The sequence below is a fragment of the Lichtheimia ornata genome (genome assembly GCF_029851405.1).
Source record: "Lichtheimia ornata isolate CBS 291.66 chromosome Unknown scaffold00106, whole genome shotgun sequence".
Taxonomy (NCBI): Eukaryota; Fungi; Mucoromycota; class Mucoromycetes; order Mucorales; family Lichtheimiaceae; genus Lichtheimia; species Lichtheimia ornata.
Genome location: NW_026695426.1, coordinates 1 through 20070, shown reverse-complemented (window position 1 = coordinate 20070; position 20070 = coordinate 1). Strand labels below are relative to the sequence as shown.

At 43.9% G+C, this 20070-nt stretch overlaps 5 protein-coding genes across 5 annotated transcripts; all 5 read left to right on the top strand.

The window, feature by feature from the left end:
* Positions 1-15: 15 nt before the first annotated feature.
* Positions 16-2207, top strand: O0I10_011968 (uncharacterized protein; the record flags this gene model as incomplete). Its single annotated transcript, XM_058491919.1, has 8 exons — positions 16-94; positions 160-177; positions 242-762; positions 820-908; positions 961-1110; positions 1166-1377; positions 1445-1904; positions 1964-2207. 8 exons carry the CDS (start codon positions 16-18, stop codon positions 2205-2207), a joined length of 1773 nt encoding a protein of 590 aa, XP_058337302.1.
* Positions 2208-2789: 582 nt separating this feature from the next.
* Positions 2790-4140, top strand: O0I10_011967 (uncharacterized protein; the record flags this gene model as incomplete). Its single annotated transcript, XM_058491918.1, has 4 exons — positions 2790-2862; positions 2928-3608; positions 3674-3972; positions 4030-4140. 4 exons carry the CDS (start codon positions 2790-2792, stop codon positions 4138-4140), a joined length of 1164 nt encoding a protein of 387 aa, XP_058337301.1.
* An 864-nt stretch (positions 4141-5004) lies between these two features.
* Positions 5005-7054, top strand: O0I10_011966 (uncharacterized protein; the record flags this gene model as incomplete). The annotated part of the gene is made up of 7 exons (XM_058491917.1): positions 5005-5226; positions 5295-5535; positions 5604-5640; positions 5707-5805; positions 5879-6522; positions 6582-6696; positions 6883-7054. The coding sequence occupies 7 exons, from the start codon at positions 5005-5007 to the stop codon at positions 7052-7054; spliced, it is 1530 nt and encodes a 509-aa protein (XP_058337300.1).
* Positions 7055-7442: 388 nt separating this feature from the next.
* O0I10_011965 (uncharacterized protein) lies at positions 7443-7961 on the top strand (the record flags this gene model as incomplete). Its single annotated transcript, XM_058491916.1, has 1 exon — positions 7443-7961. One exon carries the CDS (start codon positions 7443-7445, stop codon positions 7959-7961), a length of 519 nt encoding a protein of 172 aa, XP_058337299.1.
* Positions 7962-11828: 3867 nt separating this feature from the next.
* O0I10_011964 (uncharacterized protein) lies at positions 11829-18961 on the top strand (the record flags this gene model as incomplete). Its single annotated transcript, XM_058491915.1, has 9 exons — positions 11829-11856; positions 11919-12098; positions 12170-12481; positions 12550-15072; positions 15132-18280; positions 18339-18413; positions 18472-18645; positions 18708-18807; positions 18870-18961. The coding sequence occupies 9 exons, from the start codon at positions 11829-11831 to the stop codon at positions 18959-18961; spliced, it is 6633 nt and encodes a 2210-aa protein (XP_058337298.1).
* Between the last annotated feature and the right edge of the window lie 1109 nt (positions 18962-20070).

Below are 20070 nucleotides of genomic sequence, written 5' to 3'. Positions count from 1 at the left end.
TTCCAGATCCAAGTCATGGCAGGTGGTAAATCGATCGCTGTCAATATTCGTGAGCGTGAAAACGAGGAAGACGATTACCGACGACCTGCGATCTGTAAGTGTACCACAAGTCTACCCACATACAACATGATCAACTCATATCTCTCGCATTTTCTATAGTGGAGGAATCTGACAAGGGTAATTGTGCTTTTGTATACGTATATGGGATGCTGTTTATTGATCATCCGGTATCATGAAATAGGATCGAGCTCGGAAGCTGATTCTGACGACCAAGAGAGCGACGACGACGACGAAAGCAGCGATGATGGAGCTGAGGATGATGAAGCCACCTTGCTGACACCAGCTGTCGACTCGCAGATCTTAAAGACAATCGCCGCTATTCGCACAAAGGATGCTCGTGTCTACGACTCGGATCAAAAGTTCTTCACCGATGAGCAGTTTGAAGAGGCACAAAAGAAGTTGCAACAAAAGGAGCGTGAGGCACAAAGGAAAAAGTACACCCTCAGAGATTACGAAGATGAAGTCAACGTGGAATATGGTGGTGTTGTACCTGAAGACAATGATGAATCCACCGAGACATCGACCAAGATCAAGACGCATCAAGAAGAACAAGATGAACTCAAGAATGCTTTCAAAATGGCAGCAGGCAGTGATGAGGATGATGACAATGAGGATGGCTTTTTGCAAAAGCGTGAAAAGACCGAAGATGAGATCAAGGCTGAGGAAGAGGAGTACAGAAATTTCTTGTTGGCCAATATCTCGGTAAGTAGAGATGACAATGTGAGTGATGTGTGAATGGATGATCTAATGGCATAATAGAATGATAAAGCATCTTCCGAAGCATTTAAGGAATGGACAGACGTGAAGGCAAATGCCAAGGTGAACGAGGACGATGCGTTCTTGATGGAGTAAGTATCAATGTAATCAAGGTGACAAGGTGTGTTGACATTCTATTCTTAGTTTTGTCCTTAACCGTGGTTGGATGGATACTGGAAAGTCGCAACCCAAGGCAGATGATAATGGCGAACAAGTTGATATCGACGCTGATGAAGAGTATCTCGATGAAGTGGATCGATTTGAGAGTAAATACAACTTCCGCTTCGAAGAAGAGTGAGTGTTCAAAAGACTACGGTAATATGCGTATCATTACTGACAACATTATTAGGGGAGGTGCCAATATCATTACCCATCCACGTAATATCGAAGACTCGGTTCGAAGAAAGGAGAGCAAACGCCAACGTGAGCGCGAGCGTAAGAAGGCAAAGAAGGAAGCCAAGAAGAAGGAAAAGTTGGAGGAGCTTGCTCGTCAGCGAAACAAGAAATTGAAGGACATTAAGGATCGCCTCAAGGAAATCCAAGATATCACAGGAACTGATAGTAAGTATCATAGGGCGGATCAACCTATAGTCAACCTGATCGCTGATCTTTATCATCGCTTTTTTAGTTGTGGGATTGGAGAACGTTGATCTTGACGCTGATTTTGATCCTGAAAAGCACGACGCTCAGATGGCTGAAATGTTCAATGACGACTATTACAACAAAGAAGATACCGAGAAGCCTACATGGGATGATGATATCGAAGGTGTGGATGATGTCAACTACGATGATGACGAGGATATTATGATGGATGCGGATTATCTCCCTGGTGGTGCCAAATATCAGTCAACATCGGATAATACAGCTGAACAAGCATCAAGCAGCAAAAAGGAGCTCAAGAAGGAAGTCGATGATTTGTTGGATCAGTATTATTCATTGAACTTTGAAGACATTATCGGTGGAGATTTGCCAACCAGATTCAAGTATCAAAAGACTGAAGCTGAAGACTATGGCCTGTCACCTATGGAAATTTTGTTGGCTGATGACAAAGAACTGAACAAATACGTTGGTCTCAAGACAATGGCACCGTAAGTCCTAAATTAACTTGTCTTGTTGTGATTGAATGCTTATTGAATTTGGATGATAGATATCGCAACGAGCAAAAGAAACAATATGAAAAAAGGATGTTCAAGAAGAACAAGAAACGGAAGTTACGAGAGCTCCAGAAGCATTTGCAGCATCAAGGTTTTAATGTTCGACACGATGACAGGAAAAAGCGGAACGAAAAGAATGGGGATAAGAAGGAAAAGGATACCAAAAAGCGTAAGCATGATTCTGTGTCCCCAGAAGGAGAAGACAAGCATCAGAACAAGAAGACAAAGGCAAATTAGATACATTCATATTCATTATTGTCATAAAATATCATTGATTTTGCATGTGTGAAAATGGCCGTGAGCAATGGGGGAATGTGTGGGGTTACTGAAGAGGTGAAACTCAGCTCTCGCAAATTCATGCACATCGTATCATGGCAACCATCAGCCGCTATCCGAGATTCTTTGCGCCATACGTAACCTGAAGATTTTGAAATAGAAACTAATCTTTAATACATTCAAACTATGCAGCTATTCTTGAACATGCAATTGCATATGGCAGGATCTTGTACATCATTCAAAAGTGAGACAATGATTTGAACTAGGGAGATGGCTCTTGTCTTAAAAACAAGGCTGGATGATTATGCTTTGGAGGATAGCTATATCCATCAGTGACGTTTTGAAGATGGGATATAATGGAGACGAAGATAGAATATGGTATTGAACTGAGCAAGGGTTTAATCTTAATACAGGCTCGCACCCCGCGTTTGTAACCTCCTTAAAGCGGCATGATTGGTTGAGAGAATATGTACCTTAGCGGTTACGCCCATCCACCATTTTCCTTTTCTTTTTTCTTCCCTTATCAACATACCCCCGTCCACGATGACCATCAGCTCTCAACATTTACAAGGCTCATTGCTAGTCCTCATCTCATCTATTGCTTGTGTCATTGGAGGTAAATCGTGGAACGATCGTTGAGTATCCTTTCTTGCTCACACCTTCTTGTGTTGTTGTCTATAGCATCCGTTGTATTCATCGATACACTATGGCCCCAAAAGTCTATACTCGAAAACCAATCCTTCCTTGCAGCATCCATGGCGTTAGCATCAGGCGTTCTCCTTTACTCATCGTTGGCGGTACTATTACCAGAAGCTGTTGAACGACTGGATGATAGCTATCTGGTGTATGTTGGTTTCTTTGGTGGAGCATTGTTCACGCTTATCTTGACTCGTATCATTCACTGGTGTACACCTGGTGCCGTACATGCATGTGGTGGTTCTCCAAGCATGGATCAACGGCGAGATGAAGAATCTGGTCATTGTAGCTCGTCTTCCTCAAGTTCTACAACAAGCAATCATGATGAAGAAGATGGTCATACGTCAGCTGGCAGTAGGACGATAGCCTATACCGAACGACATAGCATCAAGCACCACCCTGTTTCTGCTCAAGGTTCTACACAATATGGAACAACCACTACGAAGGGTGTAGCACCATTTAGTGAAGCGCACTTTCGGATCCATTCACTGGCAACAAGAGGAGGACAACAACATCATCATCATCACCATCATCATGACAACGGCCATCACCATGACAACGATAACCATCATCATGATGATCACGATGATTCATCAGAGGATTCGCATAGTTTCCTTCGCATTGGTATCCAGACAGCGGTTGCTATTGGTGTACATAAATTTCCAGGTAAACAACAACCAATATTGTTGTAGAAAATGGCTGCATTACTAATACAAATAAACATCAAATAGAGGGCCTTATCATGTTTGTTTCCAATCAAGCATCTTCAAGCCTTGGATGGAGCGTAGCAGCAGCCATGTCGATTCACAACCTAACTGAAGGCTTCATGATTGCACTTCCCCTTTATTTTGCTCTCCGTTCAAGAACCGCGGCATTTGGATGGGCTTCATTGCTTGGTGGTCTATCACAACCCCTTGGCGCAATAATTGGTTATTTCCTACTTCAGAGCATTGACAAGTCTCAAGAAAACCTGATGTTTGGTATGGTGTTTTCTTTGGTCAGTGGCATGATGACCTTGATCACTGTTCAGGTAAGCCAATAATAATAGAATAGGATTGTTATCAGTGTACTTACTTTTTCAATGCAGAGCATGCTTCCCCAAGCCATCAAAGCCGATACGAAACATAAACAAGTGCTCCCTTTCTTCTTTTTGGGTATCTTTTGCGTGGCAGCTTCTTCATTCCTTGAATCCATATAACAGCAGCATGGCTACCTAGTGCTACCCCATTATTACTACTACTTCTACTATTGCCATCATGCCTTGTATTATTTACACTTCCCCCACTCCTCCCCCTTACTAGTACTTTTTGACATACGATACTCCAATGGTATAGAATACACACTGATGGTCTCTCTTTTAAACAAAACGGGTGTTTTAGTCTTTTGGTTTCTCGCTTGTAAATCACATGGTCGTATACGCCCCCCCATTTGGGCCGATTCATGTAGCCAGGTTCTGGAACAATAAGGCGGTTGTCGGCTCATTGTATCAGCTTTCCTTCCAAAAAGTCGCAGGATCAGGTGGTTGCATGGATATAGTTGTTGTTGCTTATCGCAGCCTAATTTCTTAGAGCTTGAGTCGGGCCTATTTCACTATCCTTGACCAACATGCTCATGCCACCAATATTGGCGTTCACTAACAAAGACATAGCAATAGACGAATTGAGATGAAGGTGCACAATCATAATCCCTACATTGACAACAAAGGATCCAGTAGGAAGAGAATCAAAATTTCATTATGATAAGAGAATGAACGCAATCAACAAAGAAGCGCTATACGTAGGGATAACAATGATCCATGCGCCTTTATCATCCACACAGGGTTACAATAATGAGACTCTCCCTTAGCACTCAAAAGGTATTGATAGGCGTATATAGGAAAAAGAGATGTGTGTGATAAAGTCGGTGACATTGGATCTGTGCATCGCGCCACATGATACCATATTTGAAAAGGCATTACGTTGCTTTTTTCCAATAGCGGGTAAACTTTGGCGTTTTGTCTTTCATAAATGCACACAACCAGCAACATCTTTGAATTGTATTTTTCGCTGCTCTCTTTATCACTATGGAAGCTAATGAAAGAGCAAGTGTGGTGGAGGTGAATAGCGGAGAAAACACGATGCAGCTTTCGATGGCAGACAAGAATGATCAGCAGCAACTACAACAGCCATTCTCAATCTATTCATGGAAGCAAAAGGTGGCCATTTCCATCCTTGTTTCATTGACAGGTTTGATATCTCCAATGTCAGGAAGCATTTATCTCCCGGGATTGAATGCCATCCAAGAGGTCAGGTTCACTCTATAATCACAAGAGCTGTGCTGATTGCAATCTTGCTTTTATTATACCCAAAAAAGGAATTAAACACGACAGCGACGCTTATCAATCTCACGGTGACATGTTACATGGTGTTTCAAGGAGTTTCTCCAACCTTGTGGGGCTCGCTTTCTGATTCTTGGGGACGTCGTCCAATCTACTTGTCGACCCTGATTGTGTATTTAGGCACTTGTGTGGGTTGTGCTCTTGCACCCGACTATGCATCATTGCTGGTATTACGTATGCTTCAAGCTTTTGGATCAAGCTCTGTTATTGCCTTGGGTATGTATACCATGATTTCATATGCACAATGACAACAACAATAACATGCTACCTTTCATCATTTTCAGGATCTGGCGTCATGAGTGATATTGCATTACCATCAGAGTAAGAAGCCAAAAAGCTAAATGACATATTACACTATTGCTAAGAGCTCATTATACATGCCTTTAGGCGAGGCACTTTGAGTGCTTATGTATCATCAATGCAACTTTTAGGACCTGTCATTGCGCCCATTATTGGAGGTGCTGTGACCGAACAGCTCGATTGGAGGTAATTACGCTGTGTCTCTAGCTTGATTACTTGTTGTTGTTGTGACACAGATGTTATGTATTTTTTTCCCAAGATGGACGTTCTGGATCATGACCTTTTACACAGGGATCCTATTCCTTGCCATCCTCTTGTTCTTACCAGAGACGTTGCGTATCCTGGTAGGCAATGGCTCTGGATACGCCAACCCGACACCATTGCAGTGGCTTCAGCATCATCGCCGCATGAGGGATTTACCGAATCCATCGATCGAAGCAAAGCCCAATATGGATCATCGCAATCGACCCAACCTATTAGCCCCCTTGCTCTACTTTCTTCAGCCGGAACTAGCAATGATTTTATTCTACTATGGGATTATTGCTGGTGTCATGTATGCTATTATGGTGTCGATCCCAAATTTGTATGCATCCATCTACGGTCTCAACGAGCTTCAAGTGGGGTTGTGCTACATTCCCCTTGGTGTTGGTTGTGTTGTAGGCGCATTCTCAAATGGCCATCTTATGGATAAGCGATTTAAGGCAACAGCGAAAAAGTATGGATTGGAGCCGCCCAATAACAAACAAGCTCGTTTTGCATTGCCTGGTGATTTTCCACTTTTTCAATGTCGACTAAAGACCTTGTGGATCTACGCAGTGGTCGAATCTATCGTGACACTTACATATGGATGGGTGCTACAACAGCATGTTCATATTGCAGTGCCTTTGATTTTGCAACTTCTTTGTAAGTTAATGTGGGAAAGATTGTGTATAAGAAGCAGCTGTATATAACGACATTCCTAGTTGGTATATGCGTTACCGGTACTAGTAATGCAATGCAAACGCTGATGATAGACCTGAATCCTGGCAAAGGGGCATCGATTACGGCATCCAACAATTTATCTCGTTGTCTGTTGGGGTAAGTCGCAAATGCAAGGGACACAAAAAGATGTGCATGATGAATTTATGTATGTCAGAGTGGGAAAAAAGGGGAGTGTGTGATGGTATGAGAGGAGCTTCACACAAAAAAGGAGCATTTTGTAGAGGAGAACATACACCTATACCATCCACGTCATTGCATGCTCACGATGGCATTATGATGTAGTGCAGCAGCATCGGCGGTCATTGAACCTGGAATCCAAGGGATAGGTGTTGGATGGATGTATACAACGCTTGGCTTGATTCTAGTTATCAAAAGTGGTGTTTTGCTCCCAACGCTACTTATTTTTGGCTCAAAGTGGCGTAAAGCACGGATTGAAAGTAGTGATTATCATTAGCCATCATAGAAAACGGTCATGGAAAATGCACCAATAAAGCTTGTTGAACATCATTAGCGCTACTTTTATCATGTAGATTGTGGTGCATGATGCTGATCTGGAAAAAAAGAAATGGTGTGGATGGATTCCGGTACATCGATGTGTTGTTGAAATGAGCGATCGTTCAGGAACGGGCGGATGGAACGGGATGAATGAGGGGAGCCACGTACTTGGAAATTCATGCGCCACCGTGGCGCATATTTTTAGAGCATTGATTTGGAAAGCTATAAATAGAAACATGAGTTTGGAGAACAAAGAATGGTAGATATATAAAGACGGTAAAGCTTGCTACTTTCCTTCTTTTCTCCACTCAATTATTTAAGTACACGATACCACATCTTTACCCACCATGAAAAAGTCTGTTCGATTCAGTGCTGATTTGGATACCGTGCACCTCACATACAGCGATGCTGAATATGATCGTACATCAGGGGACATGTTTTTCCTCTTGTCAAGGCCGCATTCAGCACCTACATCTTCATCCACTGCAAGAGAAAAAACATCATCATCATCACCCACCAAACCAAAACGACCCCTTACCCATCGACCAGCACCTAGCAACAAGCGACCAATGATCGCTCCGCTTGATCTATCAGGGATACCCAATGCTTGCCGTCGTACACCATCGTTGGGTCATCAAGTGATCGTCAAACCACAATGCAGCGGCGATAGCCATAACAATAGCAAAAAGCAACATTGGCAAAAACAGCCTCATCATCTCAGACCCAAATTGTGCATTGACACGGGTGCCATCCTCGGTACATCTCCCCGCTTTCTTACACATTACAACAATACATCCACGTGCCGATCCGATGATGATCACTATAACTTTCACTTATCCCCCGTATCTCCAGCATCTTGCTATTAATTACTCTTTTATTACCCTACATTACCACCCACATACTTTTTTACCATTTGTATATACCAAAAGTTTGTCATTCAACATTATTTTACCACCAGCCATCAATATAAATCTCAGCTGCATGCTGATATCGTACATTCTATATCCCATGACCTTGCTATGCATATGCTGAGAAAAGCAGAGAGAGCAGTAATTATGCTGTGTTACACATTTTGATATCAAACCGCGCAATTTTGCGTAGCCTGAAATTTTCCCTGATGCCAATGTTGTTAAGAATATCAGGCTTGGCAACCCCTTCTTGTTGCTCCTTGTTAAAGTAGTCGTCGTTTTGTGGCTGCGTACGTATGCTTAACGTATACATTGTTACAAACATGATACAAAGGAATGCCGAGAATCGAAACTTCCATCGATTCATGCATGGCGGCGCCATTGACGCCTCTTTACACTAAATAGGGTTATGGCTGCTGCTCATTCAATGCATTGTTGGATCACGCCCTTATTATCCCCGTAATTGAGGAGCTATCTATTCTTGATATGAATAAGAAGCCACGTCACAAAGAAGGAGGAAAAGATCGTGTCCCTGGTGGGTGTTGTTCTTTCTCTGATCAGGTTCTGTGGATCAAGTTATCATCATACCTTATTTGCGTATACCTGCCTGTGACTCACATCTCCTTCTTCATGCATGATGTCGGTGACTTTTGTCCATTTCCTTGCGCCTTGTCTTGGCCCACAGAAAAGGTATAATAATAAAACAGCGCCTCGGCACCACATGTACTACCTTCTTTGCTTGTCATTCTAAAAATGAAATCATTGCCAGGCAACCCTATTACCATGGAAACGACATAAAGTAAACTGGTGATCCCTTTGCCAAGAAATAGCATATGATCTGGATCTTTTGTATGTGCCCTTGATTGTGCATCTATATTGTGCTTCTCCAATTGCACTGAAAAGGAAAATTGGTTGCCTAAACGGGTAAATTTCATCCCGCGCTATCACGATCAAGGAGATGCCTTCTTCAGTCTTCTTGTACGTTTGTCGAGAACAGCTCCACAATGATGCATCTTAGATTGTATAGACAATAAATTGTGATCCTAAATACCCCAATTGCATATTCTTAGCAACCTGCGTTGCACATAGCAACCAGCCATCCCTATATGCTTCAATCATGAAAACGATGTTGCTCCTTATTAACGCGTGCATTCACGTGCCATGAGACCTTCTACATTATCACCTGTTGTAGACACAAGCACAAGCCACGTCAACGATTAGCATGGTTGCTTCACTCGGCTTGATGGAAGCTACTACTACTAGCAATAGTTGGGTAGTATCCATTTGGACAGCGTCCTCCTCTTTCTTGGACTTTTGAGGTATTGTCTTGATCCCTGATATATGGACCCCGCATCTTGTTTAAGCAAATTATGGTGTGTGATTATCATTAAATTGCATAGCATGTTAACCAAGTCGATCTCCTTGGTTCATTGATCATCATGATACCCACTCAGGAAGCAATGTGATGGTCAAGAGCACGTTTCTCGGGAAGGTGCCATGTTGGTTGCGGCACACTACCATTATGCAAACGCTTTCAAATCCATCCAATGATGCTATGAGCTACAACAACTCTCATTTCATATAGCGCTTCTCGTCACGTGGATCATCTCGAGGTGATTACAAGTATTGAGCACTATCATGGATGCTCAGCAGTACAAAATGAAAGATGGACATCATACGCCCCAAACGTCTTTACCACTTTGTACATAAAAGACGTGCATTGTTTGGGATATACAGTAGTAGCCTTGTGATCACCTACAATGCAAAATACACTATTTGCTACATTCCAAACATAAACGAGCTCCTTTTTTCTCAAGCGAGATGGATGTAGCCACTCAACGTTAAAGCTTATATACATGTCACATTACAGCTGCATCTCTTGTGCCGCATGCGCTTTTCTCTATTAGGTTGCACACAGACGATCATTTTTCCTGCTCAGAGCTGCTTCCGCCCATCATGTGGCATCACAAAATGCCAGACACAGCAGCACAAGCTATTCGTTTTACATTGCCTTTCTCTCGCTATTACATTTTTTATCACAACTCGGTGGTTTGGCAGGATAAAAATAAGGAACGTGCTTTCCATCAAGAAAAACCATTGACTCGTGCATGCTTAAACATTGGGTGTGCAAGTTGTAAAACTCGGCTGTGGCACAAAGTAAAAGCATAAAACGTTCTTAGCCATGCTCATGCATGTAAGCAGCACGCTTGGTATATGCCTGAAACAAAATAACTGCTGCTCGTACACACACATCCTCTTTTACTTTACCAGCTATGCAAATGTCAAGTGCAAATGACGAGTGGAGCTCGAACTATGGGTAACACAAAGACCCCCTTAAGCTTTGATTGCAGCTGATGGGAACATCCTACTACTTGCCACCGTGGGCATATAGACACGACAACACCCATGGCAATAGCTGAGATCCCTTGTAGAAAGCGAATTGTTCTGGAATTGAGTATACGCCAAGAATGAGGTGTGCATAAATTTCCACAAATTAATCGTAAGATGATGGTTTGGGTCGAAATTGGATCTGGCTCTCACTCACTTACCGGGAACCCTTCCGTACGGCGGCATAGTATACTATTTATATGCATCTTTACCCATTGGATGGGTTCCTCGGAACACGGATCAATGCCCTTCTGCCACAAACATACCACGTATATAGGCTCAGGTAGGTGATAGCAGCAGCAAAATGGTCGTCTCATGTGTCAGACCCTTAAATTCTTGTACGCAGTTGCTGCAGTGAAACGACACACATACGAAGCGAGCGTAATAATTCTTAGCATTTGACGCGTTTTGCCGGGCCATTGTATTGTGGGGGTCTGGAACAGCAAAAGATGGAGGGTTATGCTTATTGGAATACATGGCATGTTGTTGTTCCCTTGTGCCAATGGCCGTGCAACAGCAATGTTGTTGATTGTTTACACCACTACTGCTCTGATGTAAGGTCATCTTACTATCATTGGTGCTTTTATTATAAACCGCCATCGAACATGCATGAAAAATCAAACATTTGCCAAATGGGCGTGCACCCGTCTGCAAATCCACATACATACAAACAAATAATCAGCAGTGCTGCCAACTTTTATTTCCCAGAGATCGTCATTATCGAAAATGAGATGGATGAATGTCGTAGCGTAGTTGCTATTGGATTATTCAGGGTGCATGTTTTTATGCGACATTATGTTGTGCGCTGATGTACGCGTTATATGAAGAAGAATGTATGCATGGAAGATGACATGATGGAGATGATTCAGGAAAGGAAAGTTGGACGTATCCAGGAACGTGGAGTCCTCCGAAACATGAACCAAAGGTTAGCAGTATCATCTTTGAGCTTATCATGAAAGAACGCCTCCTCGCTCCATGATGCTGCATGAGCAACACGCGTCTCTGTGCTTGTTGTTATGTGCATGTTGGTTATCGTACGTGAATGCTTACCTTTATGACATGGCTCATTGCCCCATTATCATTGTATGGTATCGAGCTGACGGCTGCTTTAGCGAAAAAAGAATGCGTTGCTGGAACTTGTCATGGCGAGTTGGTGTCACGGCATATAAGGATACACAAGCCCAACATCGGGTGTGTGTGTAACACGGCATTGCATGGTTGCAACGAGACAAATGCTTGGGTTGCAGAGCATTGTGCTACTTTGAGGTACGCGTACGAGATCCTTGGTCTCTAACATATGCTGTTAGTTTTCCGAGCATGCAACAACCGTTTTATACACCACCCATCTCACACGACGTGTTTGTTTTCCACCTCTCTTTTCTTTCTTGATATACCCTTCTTCTTCTTTTTCTCTACCCAACAACAAGATACCACACCATGTCCACACAGCAAGCTTTTCCTGAAAGTAAGGATCATGTGATGGATGTTTGACGAGTAGTGTATTGACAAGAGCTGTATTCTATCTAGGCTGGTTCTTTATCAAGCATCAAAACGGCTATGTATTGACCGCATCACAAGAAAGCGAGGGATCGCACGTTGTCATTTCATCTCTCAATACCACCAGCCCTGATAGCCAATTATGGCGTTACAATGAAAAGGGACTTCTTGTCAACAAGCAAACTGGTTTTTCCATGGAGGTCCACCAAGGTAAGCATCTTCTCGATGATGATGATGATGATGATGATCTTGTCCCATCCCCTTACACGCTTTGAAACTAGGCAATGCCAAGACTGGTACTGAGATTGTGCAAAGCAGCACCACAGCTGAAAAGGAGGTCCACCAACAATTCTCTCTTACCGAGGATGGTCGTATTTGCCTCAAGAATGACAAGTCGCTTGTTCTCGGCATTAAGGAATCCTTTTTCTCCCGACGTGAAGGTCTTCGTGCACATTTGCAGAGTGCTGACAAGCCTGGCAAAGAGCAGCAATGGACATTTGTTGTACCTGTGATCAAGACCACCACCACTCACGAGACCCATGAGATCAAAAAGAGCTCGAACAATAATGATGATGATAATGATGAACAGCGAGGTAAATATCGATGCCGTGTATACTTTTATTCTCTTGTCGTTGGTACTGATTGTCGATAATAATAATAGCCGTGAGCCAACAAAAGGATCAACAAAGCTTCAGTCTCCCTGTGGGCACATTCCCTAGCACACCCTTTTTGCTCAAGGCACAACAAGGCGAGGGATTGTTCATGGGTGTGGATGCAAACCAAGAAGGGGGTCGTGTCGTTGTTGGTGCATTGCGTCAAACTGAGGAAGAATACGAGTACCAATTGTGGACGTATGAAGCTAGCACCGGTCACCTTGTCAACAAGCGTAGTGGTCTTGTATTGGGTGCTGAGCAATTGGAAGAACATGCCCACGTGTGCCAAACCTCTCGTCGTGATGCATGCGAGAAGCAAGTATGGGGTCTTTCTGAGAGCAATGAAATCTATCTCAAGAAGGATGCTTCCTGGGTCCTTGGCGTCAAAGAACAAGGTGGCGTGTCGTACATTCATGTTCAGAAAAAGGCCTCTGTGGAGTCGCAAAGATTCTCGATTGCATTGCCTGTTGTCAAGAAGCAGACTATTGTTCGTAGATGGGGCATCTTCCCTGAAGGCGAACTTTTGATCCGTATCAATGCTGGTGCTGAGAAGTTGACATTGTCCGTTGACAAGGAAACCCATGCTGTGAGCCTTCGTCCATTGGATTTCGAAAACATTCAATCCCAATTGTGGCGTTACGAGCAAGAGGAGAGTGTTCTCGTACATGTCGAAACTGGTCTTGTCTTGGATGGTGCTGATACCAAGCAATTGCATGTACGCACAAAGTCATCCGAATCGAAGAATACCCAAGCATGGGCATTGACGCCTTCGTGTGAAATCCATTTGCGCTCGAATGAATGCATGGTCATTGGTGTTGCAAGCGAAAAAGAAGCATCCACTTCAGGTGCAGTGATTGGTCTTCACGAGGTGCGTTCCACCACTTCAGTTGAATCAGGCAAGCAAGTGTCTAGTCTTGAATCCCACGATTGGTTCCGCTGGTCGTTTGGCAAGGCTGTTGTTGAGAAGACCACCTCCACTACCGATACTTCTTCTTCCACTACAACTACTACCACTCAGCAACCCGCTACTGATGACCACAAGCACCACCAATGTACTGACCATTGCGTCGCCATTGAAGAGCGTCATGAAGCTGTCACCGATGCCCCCCATGAGGTACATGCTGCTACTGCTGTGCATGAGAACAAGTCGTCCAACACTGTTTCATACCTCAAAGCAACCGCCACTACCACTGTCATTCTTACCATTGTGCGTGCATGGCGTGTGACATTTACCCAACGCATTCAGCAATGCAAGACCAAGGAAGAGGTGAAGGCCGTTGTGGAGCAAAGCCGTGCCGATCTTGAGCAACGCCTTGAAAAGCACAGCAAGCGTGTTTCGTCGTCATCGCATGAAGAATGGTCCTCATCCATCACGAGTGTCAAGGAGACTATGCGTACCCAGTTGTTTGACCAAGTCATCTCCAAGGTCAATGAATCATCCTCTGACACCGTTTCCATGGACGAGATCAAGTCTTTGATGGATCATACTTGCACCGAGATCGAGTCGCATGTCAACAAGAACACCAAGAAGGAGGAGGAAGAGCAAGTTGTTGATACCCACACTGCCAAGGAAGCTGTATTGGTTGCTGTTGCTAGTATCCATGTCACCTATCGCTACTGGCTCAAGAGTGTGCAGCACAAGATCACCGAGGCACGCAACAAGGGAGCTTCTGAGCAAGAGATTGACACCATTATGCAAGAAGCCCATACTCAGCTTAAGACTGAGATTGAACAATCCCGCACTTCGATCAAGGAATCCAAGTCTTGGCAAGTCATTCAAGGTGGCACTCAACAATCCGTCATTGCTTCATTCGATCGTATCGAGTCTGTGGTTCAACAAGAGTTGAAGGTTGTCACCACTGAAAAGATTTATACCTCTGAAGAACGTTTCTCTTCTTGGATCTCTCAAACCGAAGAGAAGCTTTCCACTGAGCTTGATACTTGCCAACACAAGATTCAACAGCAACATGAAAAGGAGAATCAACATGATGATGACAAGGGTGCCACCACTGAAGTTGTTCAAGAGCAAGCTGCTGTTCATCTCGTTTCGTCCAAGCTCACTGAGACCAAGACTGAGATCACCGTTTGGTACAAAAAGTTGGTTGAAGAGATCACCGCTACCTACACCAGCACCACAAAGGTCGCCAAGGAAGATGTTCTCGTTATCATTGATGCTGCTCAAGTCGACCTTGATGAGCTCATTGAGCAAACCAAGCACGCTATCCATCAACAATCTTCTCATCTCTCAGCTGCTACGCGTCGCCAATTCGAATACAGCATTGAGACCATTCGCACCACCATTCTCGCTTCCATTGTTCGCTTCAAAAAGTGCGTTGATGTTGAGGAGATCTCGCATGAATCGGTTCACAAGTATCTTGAGCTCGCATTTGGTTCAGTGGCTGGTTTGCACTTGGTTGGCAAGATTGATCATGTCGTCCACAAGGTCCAAGGTGGTTCTTCCTCTTCTTCTTCTTCGTCCAAGGTTGAGCACAAGACTACTAAGGAATCTCATGCCATTACTATTATTGAAGGTACATTTATACATCCCCAACCATGAATATGCAATTTATTTACTTTTTATCTTTTACAGAATTATCCTCGAGCCTCACTCAAAAGTTCTCCGAATTGAAGGGCCATATTGCATCCAAGCAATCCTCTCGTCAAGAGACTGAGCAGCTGTTCATCACCTTTGAGCAAGAACTTTCTGTCACCTTTGAGAAGACCAAGACCAAGATGGACTCTTCCAGCATTGAGAATCGCGTGTACTACAAGGAGGTCTATGACTTGCTCCGTATCACGACAATGGAGCGTTACCATGAGATTAAGCAGACTACCTTGGTTGAACAAGTCTCCAATGTGACTGAGCGTGTTGACATGGTCGTCGAGGCATTCAAGAAACAAGTGACTGTACAATTGGAATCTGCCAAGAAGAATGAGCATAAGGTTGTTGACCATCCTCATAAGCAACCTACCAAGGAGTCGCCTGATCACAAGCCAGAGGAAAAGAAGCACCATTCTTCCATTGGTTCTGCTATTGCTGCTGGTGCCGCTGTTGCCGTTGGAGCTGGAGCTGTTGCCGCTATCGTGCATCATGAGAAGCACAAGAACGATAGCCAAGGTGGTGGACATGTCGAACACAAGCCCGTTGAGAAGCCTCATCAGGAAGAGCACCATGAGGAAAAGAAGAAGCCTCAACCTGAGCATCATGAGGAAAAGCATGAGCAAGAGCACACCGAATACCATCAACACCATCAAGAGATCTCTCATGATATTGTCAAGACTGGCACTGTTGTTGTGGTTGTGGAGCATGTCAAGACTACAATCACCACACGCTTGGAGGAACTCGTTGAAGAAGTGCGTGTGTCGATCGAAAAGGGCCATGCCAAGACTGCTGAAAGCATTGAGACGATCGTGTCCAAGGCCACTTCATCCATCAAGGAAGAGCTCAAGCACATTTGCAGCCAAGCTGAGCACAATGTCAAGTGCAAGAGCGAACAAGAAAAGAAGCAGCTTGTGTCCACCATCACTTGGGCCATCACCTTGATCACTGAGATCACCATCCAGATCCAGACCATCTATGTCAAGGCCATTACTTCCAGCACTAAGATCACTGAATCCACCAAGCAAAGTGTCACTGAGATCATTGAATCCACCAAGACCAAGATCCACACTGAATTTGAAAAGTGTCACAAGCAAGTCAGTGATGAGAAGCATCAAGACAAGTCCACCTCTTCCTCTTCCAAACATCTTGTGGAGATCGAAGTGACCGAGTATACCATCACTCGTATTCGTTATCACTTTACCACCATCATTGAGGAGATTTGTGTCCACATTGTCAATGGCAAGTCTGAGCATGATGTCAAGGAATTGGTTGCCAAGCTCAAGAAGACTTTGGAAAGTGAACTTGCCATCATCATCACCAAGAGCAAGGATGCTAAGGGATCTCAAGCTGTTATTGACACTATCAACTGGGCCAAGGGCATGATTGAGCAATGCATTGTCACCATTGAGGCTATGGCTGTCCAATTTGTTGCTGCTCACTCCAAGGACAAGAAGGTGATCTATGATCAAATGATTGCTCATGTCGACGCTGTTATTGTTCAAATCGAGACTGCCTTTGAGCGTTGTGGTGCCTCGTTCAAGATCCATACTGGTAAAGAAGAGGTCCATGAGAGCAAGGAATGTGTCAAGAAGGAAAAGGAGTCCAAGGACAAAAAGCCATCGGATGATCACAAGGACAAGTCCACCTCTTCCTCTTCCAAGCATCTTGTGGAGATTGAAGTGACCGAGTACACCATCACTCGTATTCGTTATCACTTCACCACTATCATTGAGGAGATTTGCGTCCACATTGTCAATGGCAAGTCTGAGCATGATGTCAAGGAATTGGTTGCCAAGCTCAAGAAGACTTTGGAAAGTGAACTTGCTATCATCATCACCAAGAGCAAGGATGTCAAGGGATCTCAGGCTGTGATTGATACCATCAACTGGGCCAAGGGCATGATTGAGCAATGCATTGTCACCATCGAAGCCATGGCTGTCCAATTTGTTGCTGCTCACTCCAAGGACAAGAAGGTGATCTATGATCAAATGATTGCTCATGTTGATGCTATCATTGTTCAAATCCAAACTGCCTTTGAGCGTTGTGGTGCATCCTTCAAGATCCATACTGGTGAAGGTAGTGGTGCTGGTGCCAAGCATGAGGAGAAGGAAGAGAAGAGCCATGGATCATCCAAGAGCGTTGTCACTGTTGAAGTGACCGAGTACACTGTGACCCATATCCGTTATTGCTTCACCACCATCATTGAAGAGATGTGTGTCTACATTGTCAAGGGCAAGTCTGAGAGTGATGTCAAGTCGCTTGTGGCCAAGCTTCGCAAGACGCTCGAAGGTTCATTGGAAGTGATTATCACCAAGGTCAAGCATTGTGGTCATGGCGAGAAGCAACAGCTTATCGATCTCATCACCTGGGCCAAGGGTATGATTGAGCAAGCCATTATTCAAATTGAGGCTATGGCTGTTCAAGCAGTGGCTGCACACAGCAAGGACAAGGATGTTATCTATGAGCAAATGACCACCCATGTTGAGGCTATCCTTGTACAAATCAAGACCGCTTTGGAACGCTTCTCATCCATCAAGATTGACGTTGACCAGTCTGAAGCCAGCAAGGTTGTTGAGCACAAGGAATGCAAGAAATCCACTGAAAAGAAAAAGAAGGATTCTTCATCATGCGGCAAGAAGAAGCAAGATACCAAAAAGAAGTCTTGTGGTAGTGGCAGCAAATCGGCTTCATCTGGCACCAAAAAGACTGGCAGCAAATCGGCTTCTGGTACTATGGAGATCACCGAGTACACTATCACTCGCATCCACGTGTGCTTCACCACCGTCATTGAGAAGATTACTGTTTGCGTTGTCAAGGGCAGCTCCTCAAGTGAGATTAGCAAGCTCGTTGCCAAGGCCAAAAAGTCCATTGAAAGTGAGCTTTCGGTTGCCATCAAGAAGGTCAAGGGCCGTCAAAGTTTGATTGAGACTATCACTTGGGTCAAGGATTTGGTTGCTCAAGGACTCGTCCAAATTGAAGCTGTTGCTGGTCAGCTTATTGCCGCTCACAACAAGGACAAGAAGGTTATCTCTCAACAATTGAATGCCTCTGTCGAAGCTATCATTGTGCAAATCAAGACCGCTTTGGAACGCTGTGACAAGTCCGTTCATCTTCAAGTTGGCAAGAAGAAATCAGCTGTAAGTAGTTTATTATCGTTCTTGTCATTGTGGCAGATTGCTAATGCAATAACTATAGGCCAAGAGCAAGCCCAAAAAGACCTCCAAGTCTGACTCGGGATCATCCAGCAGCAGTGGCTCGTCTTCTGGATCGGTAAGATGATGATCATTTGCAATTGCATAAAGCGTGTATACTTATTCTTTTGAATTAGGAGAGTGATTCTGGCTCTGACTCTGATTCCGGCTCTGACTCTGGCTCTGATTCTGGTTCTGGCTCTGGTTCTGATTCCGGCTCTGATTCCGGCTCTGGTTCCGGCTCTGACTCTGGTTCAGACTCTGGTTCTGATTCTGGCTCTGGCTCTGACTCTGACTCTGGTTCTGATAGCGTAAGTATACAGGTGCATTATTCATCTTTACATGCATTCTCATTCATGTTCTTTTTCACTAGGGCAAAAAGTCATCTCAAGCAGCCAAGAAGTCTCAAAAGACAAAGGTTGAAAAGAAGGAGCAGCATGGCGGATCAAGCAAGTCTTCATCTGGTGCAGAGGGTAAGTCGTCAAGCTATTATTTATTATATGACTTTTTACTAATTCTCTTGCTATCTATCTAGTTCACAAGCATGTTGAGCGCCATGAAGTCTCTGGTGACATTGAAGTTGTGAAGGTCGAAAAGAAAAAGAAAGTGATTGTACGCGAAGAGTAAACAAGTTGACTCCCTTCATTGTAAAACAACATTTTGATATTGAATAAAGGATATATCGTTGTGGAATTGTATTGTATCATCATGCTGGGTTGGTGTGCGCGAGATCATGCAAAAAGGAGCCAGCCATTGATCACGCTTGTTACGCCTTTTGACATGCTTCTTGAATCAGCTTCCACAATGCGTCCATTAGCAACAATAACATACTGCCTTACGAGTCTCGCTTTGCAAACAGCACACGCCTTGATTGAAGAACGCCCATTTATTTTATGCTACAACGAAATGCCTATTGCCTAGAAACTACAGAGCAATGAGCCTGCGACATGGGCACACTTGAATACGACATGGACAACAACACGAATCATCATATCCGAGGGACATGGTTACGAGTATGCCTGCAACTACCAACACCCGTGGCTACCCTTCAAACCCAACACGAGCTTGTCAAGCAATACCATGCATCCTGTAGCTGCACCCTGTGCTATTAACATAGCCGCAATAGCCAAGTAGTTCACCGATAGCTTTCTTTTACATACGTTGTACTTGATGAGTGCTTAGATAAAATGATACAATGGAAATCGTATGGCATACATAATGATGCAAGCTGAAAGTAGAATAAGGACACCTGCTTTTTAACAGGGAAGGATACAAGAAAAGGATGATGATATCTATTTTCATCATGGCAGCAATACAACGATAGGAGGGGATGGAGCATAAAGAAGAGGTCATGATGAGTGTAATATGATCCTCAAGCCAATTGATTATAAAAGTGGACCAAACTGTATACCTACAATAACTAGATTGTGCCTATCCGTGTCGGAGATATTGTACCTGAGCATCCACCATGAATTTGAATACAGCAAATGAAATACCCTTCAATCGAAATTATCCTTGCCCACCTTCCCATCTATTCTCGTTGAATTTACCATCGTATTCACTGATTCCTCCGCTGTAAATCGATACCATGAAAGCATAGCCGTTTGTGCCATTCTTGAAATTAAAATTAGGAAATTTTTTGGTTTATCAGTGCACTCAAAAGTAAGAAAAAAAGCGCGAAATGGAGAGATGGCCGAGGTGAAAGTGTGTTTTATTAATGGCAAGTGGCACGCGAT